This window comes from Takifugu rubripes, chromosome 3, assembly GCF_901000725.2.
Source record: "Takifugu rubripes chromosome 3, fTakRub1.2, whole genome shotgun sequence".
Lineage (NCBI taxonomy): Eukaryota > Metazoa > Chordata > Actinopteri > Tetraodontiformes > Tetraodontidae > Takifugu > Takifugu rubripes.
Genome location: NC_042287.1, coordinates 10,613,578 through 10,636,253, shown reverse-complemented (window position 1 = coordinate 10,636,253; position 22,676 = coordinate 10,613,578). Strand labels below are relative to the sequence as shown.

The window sequence follows — 22,676 nt, the reverse complement described above, 5'->3', positions numbered from 1 at the left end:
TGGCAAGGAAAAACTCCCCTTTAACAGGAAGAAACCTTGAGCAGGACCAGGCACATATGGGAGGGCCCTCCTGCTGATGGCTGGATGGGCAGAGAAGGACGAGATGGGGGGAGATGGAGAGAATAAAATGCTTGCTTTGCACATAGTATTACATCTTAGTACATAAGATTAAATCCCACTTTAAACCCAAGTTAAACTATCTGCAGCCATAGATTAAAAAAAGAGAGACGCGTAACCGTCCTGCACGCTAAGTTTGTGTTATACTGACATCTGGCGACGACTCATTGTCACTGACCAAAGAGCACAAAAACAACATCCTGACCGACAATAACCGAGGACACATGATCTAGACTGACAGACATGGCTTCAGCACTTTTAAGGTTGTCATCACTATAGATTGTGCACTTATGTGACTGTATTTGTAAAATTTGTTTTTTTTTATGGGGGAAGGGGGAGATGGATTCGATTTAACTTGCTTCACTGGGATGTTGTCAAACCTGAGCAGGAAATTTAGTGGAATTATATGATGGCAAAATTGTAAATAACACTTTTTGTGTTTTTTTTTTTTTTTTTTTGCAAGGATTTTATCATGAAGTGAAATGGGTGTATAACATTGGCATTGGTAACATGCTGTTTAAAAAAAAAAAAAAAAACTGGTAGGCGTTTCAGTTCCTTAAACCATTGCTCTGCAGCAAGACTTAGTTTTACTAATTTATCGTGAGAGCGAAAATATGTCACAGTGGTTGACCAACCCATTTCCTGCTGCTGCTTCAACACGCGCACACAGCAAAAGGTAATGCGGCCACCACACACACCCATCCTCTGAGGAAACTTCACTTCTCAGCAGACATACCACTTGCTGCACAGCTCCTTGATGTGCAGCTCAATGAAAAATGTGGCTTCGTGAGGTCTTCGGTGTCTTCTGTAAGTTAACACATTATTGTGATTTTTATGAGGAGAATTTTCCACTAACCGACTCCACTGACATTTAAATTTTGATTTTGCTAGATCTTACTGCTGTTTTTGCAACTACAGAAGCTCAAAATGGTAAGAATTCAGCAGTTCCATGACACTATATTGCTTTCAAAACAGACAGTGTTCTAATTTTTTTATTTTAAATTATGAATAAAGTTTGGACTCTTATTGCAAACAAATCAGAATTAAAAAGTAAGGAAATTTCACATGGGAAAAGGAAGTACTTTGTTATCGTGAGTTAGTTCCTCCTCAGGTTAATTATCTAAACATCATAGCTTCAAACAATGATTTACTTGTTCTAACAGTGTAAGCGTAACAGTGTAACAGTTCAGGACATATTGTATAGTCCCGCCATATTCATACTAAAGCTAATAATATATGGAGGATGATATTAGAGCTTATTTAATTTGAAATTTTCCAGGAAATGGGCTTCTGTCATTCACAGCTCATGGTGAGAGTATGAGTAATTGGGGCTGCACTGTGAGCCGCAGTTAAAACAAAAGCCAAAAAGGCTTTTAAGATGTTAAACTGACACATGGCGGCTCAGCAGTGTGGTGCTGTTATATCTCACATATGGAATCACTTAAATGTCAGGTCGGCCTTTCCCCAGTGCATTTAAATTGACTTTTGATTAATTATTAGCCAATTAAAGTGCTCAAATGTTGTCCTGTCTCCAAATGTCACTTGAAACTAGGGTTGTTATATGAGGTGTTAACAACATCGGGTGATTGAATTGTTATCATTGATCTTGTCTGTAACAGATTTTCTGAATGTCAGAACACTGTTCAATATTAAATCAATTAAAAAAACAAAACAACATAGTGTAGAGTGACACACTAACTCTGCAGGGCTGTGGGAGGCCAAACATCCTTTATAAGTGGTGCTGATGTCAAATCATCTGAAATTTCCAGGCTTCTTACATCTCTTCTGCTCGTATATTTTCCAGATCTACCCAAACCTGTCCTGAAAGTGACCCAGGGCTGGACTGATGCATTTGAAAATGAGATAATGGAGTTTCTTTGCGAGGTTGACACTGAGAAGCCTGGCATGACCTTCACCTGGTACAAGGACAATGAGGAGCTGCAGGAAGACACAGACATCTATTCGGAGGAATCATATCTGAACATCACGTCAGTGGAACGAGTTCATGAGGGAGGCTACACCTGTCAAATTCAGCTTGAGACCACAAAATCTGAATTCAGTAACATGATCAGTGTTACGGTTTATGGTGAGTAGAGTGTGTTTATCAAAGAAACAAGTTAGGAGGAGGTTGTTGTCTTTTATTTGTGTTCCAGAGTTTCTCAGTGGGACAATGTTCACTTTTTCTTACATTTAGAGAATGTGCCAAAAGCAACGCTGAAGAAGGACCCTGACTTAAACCCCATGTATGTTGGAGAAACAGTGAATTTCACTTGCAATGTCGGCGTCGCAACCGGCTGGCAATATCAGTGGCATAAAGATGGAATGGCTCTCAACGAAACAGACAAAACCTACAGCATGGACCTGCAACCTTCTGCAGCAGGGCGATACTCGTGCCTTGCCAGCAGAGGCAGCATGACATCAACTGAGATGAGTGGAGAAATAAAACAGGATGTTGCCAGTAAGCATTAAAAAACAAAAAGCATACTTATATATGTGACTTTTTTTTTTACTGTGATAAGATTTCTGATCATTTATGTATATAAAGCTGTGACTGATGAATTGGAGCAGACCTAAATGTTCTTTAGTGTCAGGCACAGACAAGCCTTTTGACGTCTGTTCATAGAAGGGTGCAACAACTTCTCGATTTTCCCTGAAGTAGCAGTTCTTCCTCACCTTGCGGAAGTTAAATGAACAATCTGTTCAAACAGGCTGTTGTGGTGCAGCATAATGCAGGAAGAAGGGGTTGACGTTGGTGTTTCTCTTGAAAGCAAAAGACAAATGAACATAAAAGCTAGAGAAAATGAAAATGGGCAAAACCCTTTTTAACTTTAACTTTAAGTGTGAATTTATTCATTTTGAGCTCAGTCTTTCATCTGGTTCCTGCTTCCTTTACCTCTGTGAGTCAGTGTACATTTTTTGCTCCCGAGATTGAGGTCTGTATTTATTGCACTAGCGGTGATGATATTTTTGTAATGAAACTATTTTTCTTTTTATTGTTATTGGGGCAAAGTGAACTAACTGTAAAAGTAAGTAAACCTATTCTTGGGATGATTAGACTAATTTAATTGATATTCAGATATTTAATAAGCGTATATTATTTGAACAACTTGGGTGTCCTTTAGTCCTGTGTGCTATAATAATCTCTGCTAATGTGTCTTTTGCTGCAGACATTCCTGTTCCATCACTGAGAAACTTGGTGCCATGGCAGGATGTGTTCCCTGGGGAAAGAGTGCAGATGAGTTGCCACATGAATGACAGCGCAGATTGGACCTACACGTGGTACAAAGATGGGCAGGAGGTCCACACTGGTCTCGGTGTGTCTTTTGACAGCAACAAAGCCACTCTTTTCATCAGCTCTGCTGCAGCTACATCCAGAGGAGAGTATAAATGCACAGGACACCTGATCAACAGGTCTGTCAGCACCGGTTCTAGTTCTGGATTCAACCTTGAAGTTTATGGTTAGTTTTTAAGCATCAGGTTGAAATAGCTTGAATCTATCACAGAATGCATTGCTAGTTTTTTTAATTTTTCTTTAAAGTGCACAGTTACATGCTGCACTGGAGGATTTATAACACATTCAGATTTTCTGACCCTCAGATGAGATGCCAAAAGTGACACTGACACAAGATCCAGATTACAAAGTGATTTTTCCTGGGGAGTCTGTGGTCTTCAGCTGCCACATCAATAATTCCTATGGATGGGAGTACATATGGCTCAAAGATATGAACTCACTCCCTCACACTGACAAAAGGCTCTCAATCAGCCCCAGAGACAGTTCGGATCAAGGATCGTATGAATGTCAAGCCAAAAGAGGCACCGGTCACCCATTCTATACTGATAAAAGTCGGACGGTAAACATTAAAGTTGAAGGTCAGTTCATGAGGTTTGGTGTTCAGCAGGTTCTTCCCTGCTGATTCCATCAACTACCTGGTCAAACTCTGCATGAGTCTACTTCTTAAACTCTTCTGACTTTGGTTTGTGTTTAGAGAACAAGCCTCAACCCTTGATGACTCAACAGCCAGACGTTGAGAAGGTGTACATCGGAGAACCCGTGTCCTTCAAATGTGAAATTAAAGATTCGGCTGGTTGGGAGTATGTCTGGTTTAAGGATGGAAAGGAGCTCCCTTTGAACACCAACGTTTTAGACATCCCACATGCCAGTTTATCAGACAGTGGAACATATGAGTGCAAGGGCATAAGAAACAAAACCAAATATGATTCAAAAAACAGCCACAGACGGCAGGTGCTCATATCTGGTGAGTCATATGTATTGTTTAGAGAAAATGAACCAAGCCTTTGCCTGCTTCATTATTAAAAGATGTGCTTAAGCATCCATTTCTTTTCAGGAATTCCCAATCCAGAAGTTAAAAAAAGGATGCCGTGGTCTGATGTCTTCCCCACGGAGAACGTGATCCTGAGCTGTGAGATGAACAGCAGCTCAGACTGGACCTACACGTGGTACAAAGATGGGCAGGAGGTCCACACTGGTCTCGGTGTGTCTTTTGACAGCAACAAAGCCACTCTTTTCATCAGCTCTGCTGCAGCTACATCCAGAGGAGAGTATAAATGCACAGGACACCTGATCAACAGGTCTGTCAGCACCGGTTCTAGTTCTGGATTCAACCTTGAAGTTTATGGTGAGTTTTTAAGCATCAGGTTGAAATAGCTTGAATCTATCACAGAATGCATTGCTAGTTTTTTTTTGTTTTTTTTAAAGTGCACAGTTACATGCTGCACTGGAGGATTTATAACACATTCAGATTTTCTGACCCTCAGATGAGATGCCAAAAGTGACACTGACACAAGATCCAGATTACAAAGTGATTTTTCCAGGGGAGTCTGTGGTCTTCAGCTGCCACATCAATAATTCCTATGGATGGGAGTACATATGGCTCAAAGATATGAACTCACTCCCTCACACTGACAAAAGGCTCTCAATCAGCCCCAGAGACAGTTCGGATCAAGGATCGTATGAATGTCAAGCCAAAAGAGGCACCGATCACCCATTCTATACTGATAAAAGTCGGACGGTAAACATTAAAGTTGAAGGTCAGTTCATGAGGTTTGGTGTTCAGCAGGTTCTTCCCTGTTGATTCCATCAACTACCTGGTCAAACTCTGCATCAGTCTACTTCTTAAACTCTTCTGATTTTGGTTTGTGTTTAGAGAACAAGCCTCAACCCTTGATGACTCAACAGCCAGACGTTGAGAAGGTGTACATCGGAGAACCCGTGTCCTTCAAATGTGAAATTAAAGATTCGGCTGGTTGGGAGTATGTCTGGTTTAAGGATGGAAAGGAGCTCCCTTTGAACACCAACGTTTTAGACATCCCACATGCCAGTTTATCAGACAGTGGAACATATGAGTGCAAGGGCATAAGAAACAAAACCAAATATGATTCAAAAAACAGCCACAGACGGCAGGTGCTCATATCTGGTGAGTCAAATGAACTCATTAATATGTTAGCAATTAATCAATTAAGCCTTGCGTGCAGCTTTTAGAGTAATGTACACAACTAAATAATGGTTTCTTTTAAGAAATTCCTTCTCCAAAAGTGGAGAATATTACACAATGGTTGCATGTGTTCCCCACGGAGAGCTTGAGGCTGAGCTGTGAGATGGACGGCAGCTCAGACTGGATGTTCTCCTGGCACAAAGATGGACAGGAGGTCCATGCTGGTCAAGATGTGTCTTTTGACAAAGACGCAACAGTACTTTCCATCAATTCGGCTTCAGCCTCACACCGCGGACGATACAGCTGCTCAGGAAAACACAAGCAGAGGACCGTCAGCAGCAACGTCTCTTCTGGAATTCAGCTTGATGTTTATGGTGAGGTTTAATCAGTAAACTATAGTTCTCTATGATTTTTAAAAAACTTTATTTGGATGCTGTCACAGAGGAAAACAGACATTTTGCTCATCACCACTAATCCAATTCACTTGATGTTCATCTTGAACACTGTGATTCTTGAGTTTGATGGGAATTGAACTTGTGACACAGGTTTGGTATCAATAACCTCCGCTAGAAAGAGTCAAGGGTGTGGTCGAAATGTAGTAAAGCTATGATTCAGTTGTACTGACAGGAAGCTGCATGCTGAGGTGCAAAAACATGCCCAATGTTCAATTTGTTGGTGATCTCCTGAACTCCACAATGTTTTGCTGCCACTCACTACAGATTGTTGTTTGTGCCAACTCTAATGTGACCCCTCAGATACAAAACCCAGAGTTCAACTGAGCCAGTCTCCTGAGCACACCCTCATGCACACTGAAGATTCTGTTACATTCCTCTGTCACATAAACATTTCGACTGGGTGGGAGTTTCTGTGGTTCAAAGATGATCGTCCGCTCACCGTACCTGGAAACAATCTCACCCTAAGCTCTATGTCAGTGAAAAACACTGGATTGTATAAGTGCCAAACTAGAAGAGGAACCAGTCTCATCTTCTCCTCAGACCCCAGTCCAACTATATATCTCACTGTTGAAGGTAAATTGTTGCTTAAGTTGGCAAAGACTTGTTTGTGTGTCTTTATTTGGGCCTGCCAGTGACTGTTTCATGTCACTTCAGAGCGTCCCAAGGCTAAAGTAATCCTCTTGACTGGGTGGTCACAGGTCTTCTCCACGGACAGCCTACAGCTCAGCTGTAGGTTGCAGAATAGCCAGGAGAGGTGGAACTACACATGGTAATATCATCAGCTTATATGCTACAACTATATTTATGTATTGTTTGTACTTGAGAAGATTTCTTGAAATTTCAAATGCACAGGTACAGAGATGGCCAGAAATTAGAGAATCCACCTTCCCCCACATACAGAGTCACACCCCAGGATGACCCTGAGCAGAGTCAGTACAGCTGCCAGGGCATTAGGAATGGGACACTTTCTTACTCAAGAATTAGTGACCGGTTCTGGACCAAGAACCTCCGTGAGTATATCTGAGCTCTGGAGGTTCCAAGGCTTCTCTCGGGTTCTTTTGTTATTTAATCTTAATGTTATTTCAACCTTGTAGTTTTAAAGAGGAGGCTGCTTCTGTCTATCGCTGGCTGCATCGTTTTTGGCATCTGCATGATCTGCATCGGAAGTATTGTCCTCAGAATGTGCCGCAAAAAAGGTTTAACTTCATTTTATGAGCTGTGTTTTACTAAAGTGTGTCCTATCAATATTCATTAAAATTTTATACATTGATGCATTTTTCCCCCCACCATCCCTCCCTAGATGACCAAATTATATGACCTCTTTTCTGTCTTGTCACAAAGCTCAAGAGGACTACAAGCCCGAAGAGGCCGACTTGTTTCTCAGAATGGATGCGTTAAAGGATTCAGATGGTATGTGGAGAACACCCATGAAGCTTTGTGGTTTGGTTACCACTGCTGAGATATTTTTAATCTGGTGTCTTTTCCATTCTGCCTTTAGCCGTTGCTAGTCTCACTTTCATGTTCCTTTTCCTGTAGATGGTCCACCTCTGCTGGTTCAGTATGTGACAGAATCAGCACTGAATTCCTTATCTAAAGGTAATATAAAAGTGATGGATTGGTCCAGGATTTTTTTTTATTGGCAAAATTTAAAAAAAAGAAAAGAATAGAACAAAAGAGGACATCCTGATTCTGCTGCCAACCACACACTACATCAGAAAAAATATATTAAAAAGCCTGTTGAATGTTGGGGGATTAGATGTACTGGTAGACATTTTGTCTCAGATAATTAAATGTACTTTTACATTTCAATTTGACTCATTTTGGCAAAAATAAAATAATATTATATTAGTAGAATTAGAAGTTTACTGTGATTCAACATCGTTTTCATCATGGACTTGATTTTGGTAACACTGCTCACATATCAGTGAAGAGGATGATACAAATGTATCACTGTGCGTTTCTTTTTTTATGTGTAGAAGAGGGTGAGAACGGCACAGTTATCAGTGAATCACCTTTACCACCAGTGCAGGAGGAGCCAGGTATAAAACTTGCATACAACAGTCAAAAATCTTTAATTTGCTAAACCCCTTATTTAAACCGCAATATTTGTATTTGCCCTTGTGTGTTTCCAAGCTACCACAACCGAGAGCCCCGAAGCGATGCAAAACAACAACAGTGGGCTGATTTCTTTCAAGCAATGAGTCAGTGAATCCACACCACATGAAACTGAGGCAGAGGTGCACCGGGGCAGTGCCGTGCTCCCTGCTGAGCATCTGGTATATGAAACTCAAGACCCCTGTTTTGTGCACTATACGGATCAATGTTTAAGCCTCAGCTGTCCTGAGGCTTAAACCCAAAAAAGATGATCCAGAGGAAGCAACCATCCACCAGGTCTTTCTGCACTGCACAACACCACTGAGAATAGTCTGAGTTCTTTTTTTTTTTGACAGACTGTACATACAGTAGGATGCATTTAAAGTCATCTGGAAAAATATCTTCAATTTTCAAAAAACACCACCAGATGTCAGTATATAGACGAAGGATTATTTAATATGTGGACATTGTTCAGCAGTTAATATTGAAGGCAGCCATTTTAGATCTATTAGATTTTTTACCCAGTGTGCAAAGCCACATAAAAGTGCCTCTATTAAATTGTCAGAGTATATATATATATATTTTTAAATTGCTGTAAACCTTCAGTCATCACTGATCTGCACAAACGAAACAAAAGAAGAAACATATTCAACCAGTGGGATTGTCAAAGGCGGGCCCGTTTGTGGTTCTTTTGCTGGTGTGATCCAATCTGTCAAAAGATCATGACAATAGATAAACTCAATTAAAAAAAACTTTTGTTCTCTCTAAATAGTATGTTACTTGTTACGACAATGTGATATTATATTTAGTTGTATTACTTTTCAATTATTAGATGCTGAATGCTGGAAAAACCTGGTTAAATAAAATGCTCCTTATTTATACCTAAAAACAAAACAGACTTGACATCTCAAAACTTGCGATCTTAGTAATTTACTGGAATAAAAGAATGTACCATAACTTTAAAATAAAGCCCTGGTGTCTCCTTTTTCCTAAAAGAGAATTTTACATTAAAATCATTTATATTTTTGCATGTCTATTATTTGTTTTCAATCCACAGATGTATGATACTTTCTTTACTCACCTCTACTTGAGGATATCAGCTAATATCTCCTTGTAATAATTGTAGTTGTCCTGACAATCCTCCCATGGCGTGAAGCTTTCGCCCTCCTTCTCCACATAAGTTTCCCACACATGCTGGAAGTCAGAGGGCTTCATCATCCTTAGTTTGCATCCGGCCCTCACCAGGGTCCGGATGGCCTCTACTACTTCTGGCTGGTCCCACTCAAAGAGCCGGGAGCAGAATACACAGAGGCGGACTTTTTTGCGTTGCTGGAGCATCTTTGCCAGCGTGTTGGCACAAGAGATACACGGACTGGATGATACATACCATGTGATGTCATACTCCAGAGATGGATTAGGCAGCACCTGGAAATGACACCAAGCTCTTGGGGATACTTTTCAAGATAATAGACAACAATATCACATAAAGCAACATAACATAACATTACTGTTAATTATGAATGCAGATGCAGACTGATTGGTGGAAGAAGTGTCTTACTTGTTGAAAGAAGGCCTCCTCTGCATGTGCTGTGGCATGTTCATCTTCCATGTAACCCTTGAGTGGCTCGGTGCTGCCTCCTGGCGAATCCACTCTGAAGCACAGCAGGGTCTTGTTCCTCCCTGATGAATACTCAACGTTCCTGAACTGAAACTTGAAGTAGAATGGGCTCATCTGTTCCCTGGCAAATGAGAGTTTCTGAGATCAGGCCTCAATATAATTTATACATTAAGTACTTCTACATGTGCAACCCCCCCACCACCCCCGCCACCCCTTCCCCACCGTTGTCATTGTTTTATTGCAAAAAAAAACATGGGGACAGAAACACCTAGATGATGCATTAAGGGCCTCTTGATACAAAAGATAAGGTTTATTTTTCTGTTAACATCATGCAAATCTGTGATTAACAGCCTTGACACGCCCTTATCGCTGGCTATCCTCCAAAAGGCACACGCCCACTTTATATTTACCAATCTATCTATCCATTCACAAATAGAGCTTTACAAACCACACATAGCAGTTCTATAGTGATACAGAAGCTCTTCTCACTTTTGTGACTCTTGGTTTTTCCAACTGGGGAGTCAGTAAAAGCTGCAGGTTTGCATTTCCCATCACTGAAATCCTTTAGACAACATAATTGCAGCAGGACTGGACAAGTGCTGATTGGCCATCAACATATTGGGATGCATTTAAAGCAAAGCACAAGTGCCCCAGTTATTAAAATCTTTTATGAAATAAAGTATACCTACCCAGTGACAATCTCAAATGGTGGCAGCTCTATGGGCTGAAAATCTTCCTTCTCTTCACTTTTATTCACCTCTGTTCCTGTTGCTCCTCCATTTTCCTGATTTTTCTTCTCTCCTTCCATCTTGGCTTGTTCAGAAGTCTTCTCTGCATTTTTAACCACTTTCTCTGTCTTTTTTAAACTTTTCTCTTTTCCCCTTTCTTTTCCATCATTGGCTTTACTGTCTACTTTCTCCTTCTTCTTCACGCTGGACCTGTTTCTGTCAGCCATGATTTTTTTTTGTGGGTGAGAGCAACAGAGCTACAGCGAGTGGCACAGCATAAGTGGGGGGTGATAACCCTGGTGCATGGACAGAAATAGATGCTATTGTGTGCTATAGTTGGAGCCACAGAATGTTGATGTCTGGCCAGAGCAGAGCTTGGAGACTCGCTTAACTCACCCCCAGACCTTCCATGCCCCGGCCCTTAAAAGCCAGATGACAACCCAAGGGAGAGATAAGTTAGCACAACATAACATCAAAACCTTTTCACAACTTTGTATTGGTTAAATTCACAAAAAATATTTATATTAAAAATTCAAGGTGGGGCTATTATCAGAAGCCATAATAAATCAGCCTTTAACTGTCAACAAGTAGCAGCAGGCTGGATATTAATAACAGCGCTGAGCTGTACTTGAGGGTGTGTGAATTTGCGTGTGTGTATATGGGGTAACCAGGGGTCCCTCGATACTAACACTACTTTTGTTTATACAAGTGTCCTGCATCCTATTAGGCCCTGGAAAAACACCAAGGCCAGTTAAAGGGCACCCCAAATAGAGCAGTGCAACAGAGACCAATACCCACACAAACACAGTGTTTGAGTGGGTATTTGTTTCTGTGCGGCATGCATGTGCAGTCAATCTGTGAAATCTTCCTGCGTCAATACAGCTTTCTCTGCTGGAGCGTATGCACGGGGGGTTGGGGACATTTTGTTTGGAGTAGGCATTAGCCAGCACATGTGTGCCTGTGTGGACAGAAAATGGCTTTCTGCACTGCAGATGTAATAACTTGCAGCACGAGGGAGGAAAGTGGGCAAGAGGGGGAAGTTCAATTACAATTTACGCCCCTCCCTCAGTCCCATTCTTTGCCAAGTAATTCATTTTAGAGACAATTTCCAATACGACCGCAGGCCAGCTCGATTGTCTAACTCGTATGGATGAGTTGTCATGAGCTGCAGGGAGAGAAGAAGGGGAGGGCAGTGGCTTTGTTTCATATGCACTCAGCAACAACAGCATACCCCATGGGCATAAGCAAAAACACTTCTCACACACCAGTGCATCACTGGATTTCTACCAACACATTTAAATGGCAGTAACCTCCGGTCGTAATAATGAAAAATAAGAACGATGCCTCTCCACCAGTCTGAATAAATAATGTGCTACTGATCTTGTGAGAAAAAAAACAGGTGAAATCTTTTCCTTCGAGTTTGTTGTAAACACAACTGAAAAAAAGCAAAAATGCAAAGGCAAGTGAAAATGTTACATAAGAAATGATTGGAAATGATTACAGTATGTTCACTGTGAACAGATGTGTAAACTCTGCAGTCAGGGGTGAACCTCTTTTATTAGGATGTCCAACTAATGAGGGATTCATACATTCCCAACATCAGCTTTAATGTTCCAGTGTGCCAGTGAAACGAAATCATATGCTACAGCCTTGACCATTCGGTCCTTGTTACTATACTATGTGATTGCTGCTGTTCCAGGGGTTTATTAGATACAATTAAGGGCTTTGTGGTTTTATAGTTGACTCAGTTAAATAATAGCCAGAGAAACCAGAGTATAGTATGGATCTGCTTCTATTGCCCTTGGTTAGCAGGTCTGAGGGAATGGTATACAGCACACGCTACAAAACATGCCGAGTCCGTAAGCAATAGAGACCATGGCAAATAATGTGCAAAACCAATGTTATGTCGCAGGAACATGTCCCTAACAGAAGAATAGAGGTTGGCATCACACAGTTTTATGGGGGTATAAAGCTTTTGGGTGCAATGAGGGTAAAAGAAATACTTCATTCGGCTTTAAGTCCATAATAGTCTGTAATTGGCTTTGAGGTAGATGAGTGTTTCAAGATTCTTTGGTACAATGTGTCCTCTCCTTGGTTGAAGACTGTACCTGGCTGTATTGAAAATGCTCTCCACCACAGTGCCACAGGCAGGTATAGTAAAAGCCCTTTTGGCCACTTGGGAGAGCAGAGGAAAGTCAATTGCTTTACGTTGCCAATAATGTAAAGCCTCCTCTTCGGTGGGTTCCTCGCGAAGGTAGATGGCCAACTCTTGCTCCAGACTCTTGGCCTGCATTGTGGGTCTCTGCTTGATGAAAGAGAAAAGCTTGCACGGCCGTGACAGGGTGGAGACTGGTGAGGGAGATGGTGTAGGAGGAGTCTGGGATTGAGGGTTTTGTTCCGTGTTGGCTTCTGTAGGCCTATAGACTGTAGATTGTTTGTGTAACTCCTCTATGAGAACTTGCCTGTGCCAGTCAGGGTTGCTGCTCCATGTAAGCTTGAACTGGGGGTCCAGGGTGGTAGCAGTGATGTAGAGGGGATCCTCCAATATTGGGGCCAGCCAGCTCTCTAAAGCCTGGGTGAGGCCTACCACTAGAGAGGGACAGTTGGGCATTGATGTTTCAGAGAGATGCTTACGGAGGCCTAGAACACATGGCAGAGCCAGGCTGATCGACACATGTCTCTCTGTGTGAATGTCAGACTCTCTGTCCCCATGCACCATGTCCCAGGCCTCAGTGAAAGGCTCCAGGATGTCCGTGAGCTCCCTCAGCAGGGTCCGCTCTGATCCGCCCAGCGCCAACTCCTCAGGACTGCTCAAGTCTTCCAAAAAATCTACAGAATCTAGCATCCGCCGAAGTACCTGAAAGGAATGATGAAAAAAGTTTGGTTTGTGTTTATACTGCTTGTGAAAAAGGTATTAAAAATAGTTTTAAGAGTACCTTAAGCTGAGCAGCCCAGTCTCTGACAGTGGGAGGGGCATTTCCTGGTCTATCAAATACCTGAGAAAGCTTCTCAGGTGGGACGGCTGAGGTAATGTAGTTGTAAAAACAAGCGGCTTTTGCCAACGTGGAAGAAAACTGTGGGCATGAGCAGATGCCCATTCTGACACATTGTTCAAGTGAGCGGGTGAAACAGTCAACTCGGCAAGCCCCCAGACCCTGCTCCCAAGAATCATCCCATTCTCCAGCCTTCACATTGTCACTATGGTCATTCTGTATCCTGTCTTCAACATTCTTACAAATGCATCCCTCTTTGTCACCATCCTCATTTTGCCCGTTAGGTGATGGAAACAGGAACCCAGGAAGACAACATGCTTTTGCTGTCCTTGTTGCCAGGAAAGGGTCTGCAACAACACGAAACGCCCGGCCCACCACTCCATGGGACTGGCATACCTCGTCAAAATCTGCGAGCACTCGACTCCCGGAACTGCCCTCAGTCAGAGGCAGACATGCCAACAGAGCTGACTGCATCTGCCAATCAGCTGTAAGAAAATGGCAGGTAACACCAAGGTACCTACAGACAGAGACACAGAACTTGACCCATCTGGAAGGAAGCAAATTGAGGGGAAATGAGACTGTCTGGTTGATTTTACCTCCTTACCCAGAAGTGGCTCCTGGTAAACCCTGCCAGAGATCCAAGCTAAGGCTCAGAGCATGAGCCGAGGTCAGAGCCTGACGGGTTGCTAGCTGTGCCTGGTAGGCATAGGCTGGCAGGAGCTGACTTTGAATGTAATGCTGTTGCTCCGGGGTGTAGCGTGGCTCAAGGAGCTGGAGCAGCTCTCTGAAGCCTTTGTTTTCCACTATGGACACCGGCTGCAGATCACGCACAATCATCTTAGCTATGGCCTCGGAGATCAGAACCTGTACTGACAAAATTGTATCAATTAACACCATATGACATGCTCAGTCACGTGAGGATGGGACAATACACACCTGACGTGGATCATGTCTGTCAAACTTGGCCACCCCTCCTCCAAAGCTACCTCCTACTCCTCCTTCCAGACTTCCCATTGCTCCAACAGCTCCTCCTGCAGCAGCAATGGGGAGAGTATAACGGGTATTTCCTCCATTGGTGGTGAAACTATGCAGAGACCCAGCAGGGTAACCTTCCCTCTTCATATCCTTCCTCTTCACAAAGTCATCATACATGGCCTGGTGCTTCCTCTGAATGGCAGAGAGACGCATGGGACACAACAATGTTATTGATTGGCAACCACAGCATTTAATTCTCTTCTTTAGCCCTAGGGAATACAATACGAGTTTGTTTATTTACACCAGCTGCTGTGGAATTAAAATATTCATCTGCATGAGGTGGCAGAGATATAACTGGACAAATCCGCTAGTAATATTTCAAATATTATTACCTTGAGATGCGTTACGAAGTTAGACGTGACGCTCCGCTTTGCCTGGATTCTGGTGCCACAAGCCTTGCAGTTGGATTCAATTTTGCCATTCTCACCTTCAAAGACAATATTAAAATAATCCAGAATAGACACTTTCGACACCGACGCCATCAGAGCACGGTTCCTCCGCTCCAAATTGTAATTAATTTACGACGATTTATCGCCTCTCCTCATTAGCGCGGGCCGGCGTGTTTACCTACAAATCCCCTCATCCGAAAAAAATGAAAATAAATATTGCTGTCTGCAGCACAAAATAAATTTCTGCTGCAAGCTGGAGCTCGAAGGGTGGTTAACAATCAGATGCTCCGCGGGCTGCTGCGGATGTCTGGAAGTGTCAATAATATTTCGAGGCTACATCCGATCCGCCGTTCGTGCGCTTCCTTCCAACGTTTGGAGGAGGCAGAGCTTTGTGGGGACCCGGAGCTGTCATCGGAGCAGGAAGCACACAATAAAGGAGAGTTTCGACACTCTCCGCTCACGTTCGGGATTTAACCGCCTATGTAGGTGGTGCCCGCTGCGATATTTGATGCGTTATGGATCACGGGGTGTTCATGGCGCATTGATGCTGGTGGAAAATGTTTTGGAATTATGAGAAAAATGAAGGAAATTTAGGATTGGGAATGATTTTTTTTTAATGTTATGTTATGCAGCCTATTACATATGTTTGAAATATATTAAATGTAGGCACATTGTTGTATTAAAAAAGGAATTATATAATATTTGGGATTAGTTTGCCTAATTCTGCCTTCAAAATCAAAACACAGTCTTAACAGAATTGATAATAATAAACCGGAAGCTCATATGAAAATAAATATTTAAAAAAATCATTACATGCATCTAATGAAGTAATAAACCACACACATCACTGGTATTGATATTAACACCTTTGAAAATATTGAGAAATAAATGTTTACCTTTCTAATAATTCAACACAACTTGAACAACTTCAAATGTTCTATAAAGAATGGGATTCATCGTAAAGTTTATTTCAAATATACATTTACTATACAACATACACAGAAATGTCCATTGAAGCTAGTACAGCCATTTACCAGAAACAGATTTTCATTAAACAAAAGTCACTCTCATGTTAATTGTTTGGGTGGAAATGAAGCTTGATCTCCAGATCCCTGTCTGTCAATTACTGTGACAGAATCTCTCAGATCAGCCAGAAAAAGGCCTCTTTAGTCTGTTGTCTTGCTATGCATCTCTTCTAAAACCTTCTCCTCGAGAATGCGTTTGTCTTTCATGAGACGCTTCAGTTCCTGTCTGGTGTTTATCACGGAGGTTTGAAGGGCTGCAATCTCTGCTGAGAGCTCGAGCACTGTTATAACAAAGCACGGTTATAACAAAGTAAGGGAAGAAGGATTTTATTTACAGTATTATTGCATTCATTTTTAATATATATATACTTTTTGAAAATGTAATGTCACCATGTACCTTGCTTGAATGATGACTGTGCTTGTTTAAGTGATTGTGGGACCAGAATTCCAAACCATTTCAGTGGATCCTGCCCAGGATTAGGTTCACTTTTCCGGTGTGGAACTGCATTAGTGGTACTCCCAAAATGGGAAGCATCTTTCTCCATCATATCCTTTAGTCCTCTGTTATCCTGCCCCTTTCTCCTTCTGACGCCTGTGAAAGCCCAAAAGTGTAATCAATAAAAAGTATTGGAAAACAAAATTAGATTTGCCCAGAAACCACAGAATACTCACCTTCTTCTTGAGGTCCGATGTCTTCCACTGACCTTGCATCCTGTTCAGTGTCATTACTATAGTTTTGTTGTACTCTTTCTGTGTGGAAATCCACCCCACCATTGTCCAGTGTTCTGAAATCCACAGATAGAATTGTCAGTATCTCATTCCAAGATTTAAAAAAAAAAGCCTGTATAAACTAATTCCTCACCGAGTGTGAACATGAACCAGTGGCTCTATTTCGCTTGCATACTGGAGTGCAGACACTTGTTTGTTTCCCATGGAATATCGAGCCTTGGAAATGGAAAACCAGCCCTGTGGAGGATGTGAAATGGCCACTTTATTAGGATCTTAAATTTGTACGGCGTATATGCATTTAAAAGACAAAAGGTTTAGACAACATGAATGTTTGTACTACCTGCTCTATGAGAGAGTTGAAAGCGGTTCGTTTCTCTTCCAGCAATTCCAACAGCTCCATGAAACGTAATAGTTCTTCGTCCAGCAACACAGAACTCTTCAATTTGGAAACTCCCATGTCTGGTCTATTTTTCTGATTTGCAATGAGCTATCGTCTTCGTTATTAGCGAAAGAACGCTTACCATCAAACGCTTTGATACTGTACTTCCGAGTGACGTCATACGACACAAACTATCACGTGATCAAGCGCCGTCGTGATCTTCTTCGTGTAAAATATTGTGACTGTTTTGTGCATGGCTGCCACCTACTGGATCGTATCTTTATTCTGAATAGATTCTTAAAAAAATGAAAATTAAATGGGAGAAAGCTATGTAGACGGTTCACATACGGTAAATATGATTAAATATGGTTAAACATCAGCGGTCGTGGTTTACGGTCCCTTCATTAACGATTAACAAATGTAAAAACTATCTATACAACATAACTGCAGTGCATGGTCAACGTAACAAGTAACTAGTTATGCGTTCCAATTTTGTCAACAATTAACAAGACCAACAATGACATAATAGCGTCATAAGTTCTTTTGGTCGTTATATAAACACCAATACATACGATTTCTTCAACCCTCCCAGTAGCTCGCCGTGATCGTATAGTGGTCAGTACTCTGCGTTGTGGCCGCAGCAACCCCGGTTCGAATCCGGGTCACGGCAGGGTTAAAACCCTGTAACGGCAAGGGAGTATTTTTATGTTTTAAAATTATAAAAACACATATTTTAGCTTTTCGATGATAAAATGAGCCCATCTAACCTAGTTTACATCGAGTGAATGCAAATGATCGATGGTATATATGGATTAGGTTTAGAGGTTTTGACATTGCTGATATAATAATTAAAACAAAGGACTGACTGAATGACAGGGAACGAGGTATAAATGCCGTAGTGCAACCTTTTACCCAGTATAATAATCCACATTGAAAGTTTGAAACTATATGGTCTGAGGGGAAAGGGGTGGTTGTCTCATGGCGCAAGATGTACGTTTTAATTGGTGGCGTTCATGGGCTGGGACCATGTTCCGAGATGATAAACCAATCAAAGGTCTGAAAGATCACATGTGTGACGTAAACCATCGACCGTGTCCTCGGATTGGTTTTGTCGTCACAAATCACCGCCCCCACTCTTTCGGGACTTCCGTGATGTACTTTACCTGTTCTATTATGGCTCGTCCAGATTCTAGTCCCAAACTCCTCGCTATCTTTTTTCCAACACTTCTTTTCTAATTGTATCTGCACATCAGTTTTGCAGGTAAGGACAATTGATATCTCTATTAGTGTTTGTGGTTTTGGTAGTTAATTCGTTTTGTCTTAATTTGAGACAGTTGACCGAAACATTGCTGCAACTATTTGATGTAAAGGAGTTTAGATCAAGTATACCACTACAGATAAACAAAACAAACTGCTTTTACGACAGAATTGCAGGCATTTACCAACTTTTCTTGATACAGATGGATACCACTTCAGGAGCTAAAATCCATCATCCCTACTGGCCCAGAGACCTTTTGATCCCCAACTATGTAGCCAATGACCGATCCATGTCAGAAATTCTGGTGTTCCTGTTTTCTATATGTGGACTGTTTCTGCTGGTGACCTGGCTCATTACAGGGTCCAGCAACAGGTTTGGGATCTGGAGGCGCCTGGCTTTGTGCTGGTTTGCCATCTGTGGCTTCATCCACTGTGTCATTGAGGGCTGGTTCTCATTGTATTATGATGTTATTCCTGGAGACCAGAGTTTCCTATCGCAGCTCTGTGAGTATATCATAGAATTAAAAGACAAGCATACCTTTAAAAAATGTTCCACAAAATGCTAAAAAGAGGCAGTCGCCATGAATCCATCTATACCAGACAGCTATTTTAAAAAAATGTTTTCTTTTCTCTGACAGGGAAGGAGTACTCTAAAGGAGACAGTAGATATGTCATGTAAGTTCGTTTTTACATGCGTTGTTAAATGTGGACCTTGCTATAAAAAACAGATGTAGAATAATTGCAATTTAATTTCCCATCTAGATCAGATAACTTTACTGTCTGTATGGAGACTGTGACTGCCTGGACATGGGGACCCTTCAGCCTTTGGATATTGTTTGCCTTCTTAACAAACAAGCCTTACAGATTTGTTCTTCAGCTCATTGTTTCATTGGGTAAGTTCATTATTTTATTGTCACTTTTCCTGTCATATCAGTTCACGTGGTTCACATTTCACATTTTATTCATAGGTCAGCTGTATGGAGCAGTGCTTTACTTTTATACAGAACACAGAGATGGTTATGTTCACAGTGAATATGGCCATCCAGTGTACTTCTGGTTCTACTACATCTTCTTGAACTTTCTGTGGATCATTATACCACTGGTGCTTATTGTCGATTCATGGAGGCAGCTGTCAGCAGCACAGACGAAGACTGATAACTCAAAGAAGTCTAAGAAGAACTGAATCTGTAATGGAATAAAAAAAAAAATTCATAAATAACAGTTGTATGCTTTTCTTCCTATCATTTGCACCAAGAGCATTAAGGAAATACAACTTTGAAAATTACACATATGCGTTCTTATCCGCCGAAATAGCTCAGTTGGGAGAGCGTTAGACTGAAGATCTAAAGGTCCCTGGTTCGATCCCGGGTTTCGGCATTTTGCTGACACGCGGTCATTTCTGACATTCCCTTGTGCATGGCGACACCTACTGGTCGACAGCCTGTTCAGGATATCTTGGTCGACATTTTCTGTAATGTTATAACATAACAAGCAATCAGAAACACAGCGTACAACTGCCAAAGAAAACAAGCAATTTCATCGGCAGAAAAAAATGCAACCAGCTAAGCTAAAGCTACGGCAGCAACTGCACTAACTTTATAGCAATATTCCCGAATTAAAGTATGTTTAAGTTACATTAGCGTTACACATGCCTGACATGACTTGGACATATTGCATTAAGCATTTACGGTGATATTTTGCGTGGAATGAAAAAGAAAGTAATGAATAACAAACCTCAATTTGCGCACGTACCTTGGCAAAATCCACGGAGATGGAGCGTCGATTGGCTTTACCAAAGATTGACACCGCAGTTTAATTTGCTGTCCAGAAATTAGTCGCACAATCGATTGGCTTTTCGGAAGATTGACTTCGAAGTTTAATTGGTTTTTTAAAGATCTCTGATTCACTTGTGAAAGATTGAATCGCGTAGATGATTGGTTGGTGAAAGATTGAATCGCGTAGATGATTGGTTGGTGAAAGATTGAATCACGCAGATGATTGGCTGGTGAAAGATTGAATCGCGTAGATGATTGGTTGGTGAAAGATTGAATCGCGTAGATGATTGGCTGGTGAAAGATTGAATCGCGTAGATGATTGGTTGGTGAAAGATTGAATCACGCAGATGAATGGCTGGTGAAAGATTGAATCGCGTAGATGATTGGTTGGTGAAAGATTGAATCACGCAGATGATTGGCTGGTGAAAGATTGAATTGCGTAGATGATTGGCTGGAATGGGAGAGCGTTAGAGTGAAGATCTAAAGGTGCCTGGTTCAAACCCCGGGTTTCGGCATTTTGCTGACACGCGGTCATTTCTATGACATTCCCTTGTGCATGGCGACACCTGCTGGTCGCCACCTACTCAGTCACGACTCACTTCTGAAGAGACTAAACGTTTTTATTTATTCATCACATTCATTAATGTGTCACAATAGCAGCAGACTAATAAAGTAGAAAGAAAACGGTGCATAGACAACACCTTTTCTGAGGGGATGAATGCATTTCTACATTACACAAGTGAGTGAATTTATTATTTAACAGCATTGACCCAAATTACTGTTCAGCTAAACATTTTACTGAGCCTAAGACCCATCAGCGCATTTGTTTCTTTTTCTTTGCTTGCAATGTTTTTAAGTGCCTTCAAAGCGGCAGGTGATTCTGGTTGTAATTCCAGCAGTTTCTTGAATGCCTGCCTGGCCTCTTCTAGTTCATTTATCATCTGACAGGCCTGTCCAAGTCGGTACCAGCCCTTTGCACCCCCAGGCTCCAGCTGAGTGGCTTTAGATGCACTGGTTCTTGCCCGTTCTGGCTGATTCAATTTAAGTTGGCATAAGGACATGTTGGAGTGGAGCTCGGCTTTGGTTGTTCTGACTTCATCTGCAGAGGGAAGGTGTGTTTGGTCTCCACTGTCCAGTGAGACTGTGTCAGGATTTTGTCCTTGTGCATTCACCATTCCAACATGGCCGTGGATGGTGATGACGAGTTTGAGGGCTCGACTGTAACTGTCAGCTGCACCCCACACATCCCCACTCCTAAATCTCACACCACCTTTCTCTTTGTGAGATTTCACCCACCCCCACTTTTCACACAGAGTCATCTCCCACGATTCCTTGCCTGGTGTGAAGGCTCTGAGCTCAACTGTGGCACGCAATGGCAGGTTTTCCTTAGCTGCTTTGGTAATAGACACACCTGATCCATTTGGCACTGTGGAAATCAGAATCTGACAAAATCTGAAAATTAGATCATTCTCATAGTTGATGAGTGTGTTAAAATGAGTAATGTCATGTCTATAGTCTCACCTCAGATGTTTCTCCGGGTCTCATCCTCTCCACACATGCTTCTGTGATATCACACTGACCCTCTCCAAACCGAATTGTGGTCCAGTCACCGACTGGGACTTGAATGACACAGTCCTGACGCCTAGAGAATGCTGTGGCCTCTGTCATCTCAGGGAATGGTTGTGCACGCTGGGCTGAAATCCCCTCATTTCTCTGTTCAGAAACCAAATTATCAGCGTCATCTTCAGCTTTCAGCCTCACTCGGACTTGGCAAAGAGAACCCAATCTTGGACAATCACTGGAAATACCTAGAGATTTAAGAGAAAAATAACATCGTATTTACCTTTCATAAAATGATAACCAAGAGAGAAAACAGAAATGGAAACCATACTTTGAATGCCTCTGGATCGCTTTTGCTGGACTTTCCAGAGACCATTGGGACACACTGACACCCAGGAACTGCCCTCATCATGACCATCATCATCATTAGTAACGTTGCCACGCAGCATTTCTGTGTTTCCATCCATTCCTAGATAAAAATGTAGGCGCGTAAACGATGATCGCTTCTGATCAAATGCACATAGTACTTAATAATTGTTTAGATTTTAACAAGTCTATAGTACTACAGACCATTAAATTGTGTTTGATAACAAGTAAAACGCTGGCATCTAGTTTTATTTACCGCCAGGAGAAAAAAATAATGAATGTAATATTGAGTAAGGTTGGCGAATAGCAACAATACCTGGACCAACAATACCTGCCAGAGAGGGACTGGATTAAATTATTCCACTGTCCACTATTCTTCAATCACCAACAATTCATTATAATATTGAAACCAACATAAATATATCTTACTTATTGTGAAGGCCTGTCACTAAATATCAGCAACTTCATCGATCGAAAATGACTAAAACTACAGATAATCAAGGTATAAACAAAAGCCGGAGACTCTTCTTCTTCTACTGCTCTGCTGTCTTCTTCGTGGTGCAGTTTCGAATACGAATGTTACGCTTTTACAACATTGCCCCCTAGCGTACGTGGTTATACATTATTTTGATCGATTTGCAGTTTCTGACGAACGTGTCGCATTAGGAGTGAAATTCCAAGGCGTCTTGTCAAATGAAATATT

General features: G+C 41.7%; 6 protein-coding genes and 2 non-coding genes across 15 annotated transcripts; 4 read left to right on the top strand and 4 right to left on the bottom strand.

The window, feature by feature from the left end:
• The first annotated feature begins 759 nt into the window (after nt 1–759).
• On the top strand, nt 760–9,114 carry LOC101061707 (carcinoembryonic antigen-related cell adhesion molecule 5). 3 transcript variants are annotated; one of them, XM_011602460.2, is made up of 19 exons: nt 765–924; nt 1,009–1,047; nt 1,922–2,203; nt 2,312–2,575; nt 3,285–3,575; nt 3,715–3,987; nt 4,104–4,373; nt 4,464–4,754; nt 4,894–5,166; nt 5,283–5,552; nt 5,654–5,944; nt 6,326–6,598; nt 6,680–6,794; nt 6,878–7,035; nt 7,120–7,221; nt 7,367–7,435; nt 7,562–7,621; nt 8,002–8,064; nt 8,159–9,084. In XM_011602460.2, the coding sequence occupies exons 1-19, from the start codon at nt 894–896 to the stop codon at nt 8,224–8,226; spliced, it is 3,483 nt and encodes a 1,160-aa protein (XP_011600762.2). In that variant the 5' UTR covers nt 765–893; the 3' UTR covers nt 8,227–9,084. The 3 variants fall into 3 exon arrangements, with proteins under 3 accessions (XP_029689969.1, XP_011600762.2, XP_029689968.1); XM_029834109.1 differs by lacking the exon at nt 4,894–5,166 and having other exon boundaries at nt 760–924; nt 8,159–9,114; XM_029834108.1 differs by lacking the exon at nt 3,715–3,987.
• On the bottom strand, nt 8,556–10,768 carry apobec2b (apolipoprotein B mRNA editing enzyme, catalytic polypeptide-like 2b). 3 transcript variants are annotated; one of them, XM_029834130.1, is made up of 5 exons: nt 10,427–10,768; nt 9,678–9,858; nt 9,201–9,544; nt 9,072–9,108; nt 8,556–8,828 (listed from the first exon to the last, which is right to left on the bottom strand). In XM_029834130.1, exons 1-3 carry the CDS (start codon nt 10,690–10,692, stop codon nt 9,203–9,205), a joined length of 789 nt encoding a protein of 262 aa, XP_029689990.1. In that variant the 5' UTR covers nt 10,693–10,768; the 3' UTR covers nt 8,556–8,828; nt 9,072–9,108; nt 9,201–9,202. The 3 variants fall into 3 exon arrangements, with proteins under 3 accessions (XP_029689990.1, XP_003963336.1, XP_011600759.1); XM_003963287.3 differs by having other exon boundaries at nt 8,556–9,108; XM_011602457.2 differs by lacking the exon at nt 9,072–9,108 and having other exon boundaries at nt 10,427–10,767.
• Nucleotides 10,769–12,005: 1,237 nt separating this feature from the next.
• Nucleotides 12,006–15,402, bottom strand: LOC115249197 (zinc finger BED domain-containing protein 4). 2 transcript variants are annotated; one of them, XM_029834116.1, is made up of 6 exons: nt 14,826–14,906; nt 14,573–14,625; nt 14,395–14,489; nt 14,063–14,322; nt 13,402–13,975; nt 12,006–13,322 (listed from the first exon to the last, which is right to left on the bottom strand). In XM_029834116.1, exons 3-6 carry the CDS (start codon nt 14,470–14,472, stop codon nt 12,480–12,482), a joined length of 1,755 nt encoding a protein of 584 aa, XP_029689976.1. In that variant the 5' UTR covers nt 14,473–14,489; nt 14,573–14,625; nt 14,826–14,906; the 3' UTR covers nt 12,006–12,479. The 2 variants fall into 2 exon arrangements, with proteins under 2 accessions (XP_029689976.1, XP_029689974.1); XM_029834114.1 differs by having other exon boundaries at nt 14,395–14,625; nt 14,826–15,402.
• Nucleotides 15,403–15,817: 415 nt separating this feature from the next.
• vma22 (vacuolar ATPase assembly factor VMA22) lies at nt 15,818–17,231 on the bottom strand. Its single transcript, XM_011602461.2, has 5 exons — nt 16,977–17,231; nt 16,770–16,873; nt 16,580–16,692; nt 16,305–16,499; nt 15,818–16,188 (listed from the first exon to the last, which is right to left on the bottom strand). Exons 1-5 carry the CDS (start codon nt 17,091–17,093, stop codon nt 16,049–16,051), a joined length of 669 nt encoding a protein of 222 aa, XP_011600763.2. The 5' UTR covers nt 17,094–17,231; the 3' UTR covers nt 15,818–16,048.
• Nucleotides 17,232–17,613: 382 nt separating this feature from the next.
• trnah-gug (transfer RNA histidin (anticodon GUG)) lies at nt 17,614–17,685 on the top strand. The gene has a single exon. It is a non-coding gene; the product is annotated as a tRNA-His (tRNA).
• A 464-nt stretch (nt 17,686–18,149) lies between these two features.
• Nucleotides 18,150–19,488, top strand: ebp (EBP cholestenol delta-isomerase). The gene is made up of 5 exons (XM_003963288.3): nt 18,150–18,276; nt 18,476–18,776; nt 18,911–18,947; nt 19,035–19,165; nt 19,241–19,488. The coding sequence occupies exons 2-5, from the start codon at nt 18,476–18,478 to the stop codon at nt 19,453–19,455; spliced, it is 684 nt and encodes a 227-aa protein (XP_003963337.1). The 5' UTR covers nt 18,150–18,276; the 3' UTR covers nt 19,456–19,488.
• Nucleotides 19,489–19,576: 88 nt separating this feature from the next.
• On the top strand, nt 19,577–19,649 carry trnaf-gaa (transfer RNA phenylalanine (anticodon GAA)). The gene has a single exon. It is a non-coding gene; the product is annotated as a tRNA-Phe (tRNA).
• Nucleotides 19,650–20,649: 1,000 nt separating this feature from the next.
• fkbpl (FKBP prolyl isomerase like) lies at nt 20,650–22,539 on the bottom strand. 3 transcript variants are annotated; one of them, XM_011602463.2, is made up of 4 exons: nt 22,290–22,539; nt 21,939–22,076; nt 21,569–21,855; nt 20,650–21,489 (listed from the first exon to the last, which is right to left on the bottom strand). In XM_011602463.2, the coding sequence occupies exons 2-4, from the start codon at nt 22,072–22,074 to the stop codon at nt 20,830–20,832; spliced, it is 1,083 nt and encodes a 360-aa protein (XP_011600765.2). In that variant the 5' UTR covers nt 22,075–22,076; nt 22,290–22,539; the 3' UTR covers nt 20,650–20,829. The 3 variants fall into 3 exon arrangements, with proteins under 3 accessions (XP_011600765.2, XP_029689983.1, XP_011600764.2); XM_029834123.1 differs by having other exon boundaries at nt 22,305–22,539; XM_011602462.2 differs by having other exon boundaries at nt 22,403–22,539.
• Nucleotides 22,540–22,676: the final 137 nt, after the last annotated feature.

Coding starts and splice junctions, on each gene's coding strand:
- LOC101061707 (XM_011602460.2), top strand. CDS start 894: ATGTGGCTTCGTGAGGTCTTCGGTGTCTTCT. Junction 5,167..5,282: donor GGTAAACATTAAAGTTGAAG/GTCAGTTCATGA, acceptor GTTTGTGTTTAG/AGAACAAGCCTCAACCCTTG. Junction 7,222..7,366: donor CAGAATGTGCCGCAAAAAAG/GTTTAACTTCAT, acceptor CTTGTCACAAAG/CTCAAGAGGACTACAAGCCC.
- apobec2b (XM_003963287.3), bottom strand. CDS start 10,692: ATGGCTGACAGAAACAGGTCCAGCGTGAAGAAGAAGGAGAAAGTAGAC. Junction 9,859..10,426: donor CCATTTGAGATTGTCACTGG/GTAGGTATACTT, acceptor CTCATTTGCCAG/GGAACAGATGAGCCCATTCT. Junction 9,545..9,677: donor AGGAGGCCTTCTTTCAACAA/GTAAGACACTTC, acceptor TGTCATTTCCAG/GTGCTGCCTAATCCATCTCT.
- LOC115249197 (XM_029834114.1), bottom strand. CDS start 14,975: ATGGCGTCGGTGTCGAAAGTGTCTATTCTGGATTATTTTAATATTGTC. Junction 14,323..14,394: donor ACAGACATGATCCACGTCAG/GTGTGTATTGTC, acceptor TTGTCAGTACAG/GTTCTGATCTCCGAGGCCAT. Junction 13,323..13,401: donor ACTGGGCTGCTCAGCTTAAG/GTACTCTTAAAA, acceptor CATTCCTTTCAG/GTACTTCGGCGGATGCTAGA.
- vma22 (XM_011602461.2), bottom strand. CDS start 17,093: ATGGGAGTTTCCAAATTGAAGAGTTCTGTGTTGCTGGACGAAGAACTA. Junction 16,693..16,769: donor CTGGTTCATGTTCACACTCG/GTGAGGAATTAG, acceptor TGTGGATTTCAG/AACACTGGACAATGGTGGGG. Junction 16,500..16,579: donor CATCGGACCTCAAGAAGAAG/GTGAGTATTCTG, acceptor GGGCTTTCACAG/GCGTCAGAAGGAGAAAGGGG.
- ebp (XM_003963288.3), top strand. CDS start 18,476: ATGGATACCACTTCAGGAGCTAAAATCCATCATCCCTACTGGCCCAGA. Junction 18,777..18,910: donor GAGTTTCCTATCGCAGCTCT/GTGAGTATATCA, acceptor TTTCTCTGACAG/GGAAGGAGTACTCTAAAGGA. Junction 19,166..19,240: donor TCAGCTCATTGTTTCATTGG/GTAAGTTCATTA, acceptor TTTTATTCATAG/GTCAGCTGTATGGAGCAGTG.
- fkbpl (XM_011602463.2), bottom strand. CDS start 22,074: ATGGATGGAAACACAGAAATGCTGCGTGGCAACGTTACTAATGATGAT. Junction 21,856..21,938: donor GCGATCCAGAGGCATTCAAA/GTATGGTTTCCA, acceptor TTAAATCTCTAG/GTATTTCCAGTGATTGTCCA. Junction 21,490..21,568: donor GACCCGGAGAAACATCTGAG/GTGAGACTATAG, acceptor AGATTTTGTCAG/ATTCTGATTTCCACAGTGCC.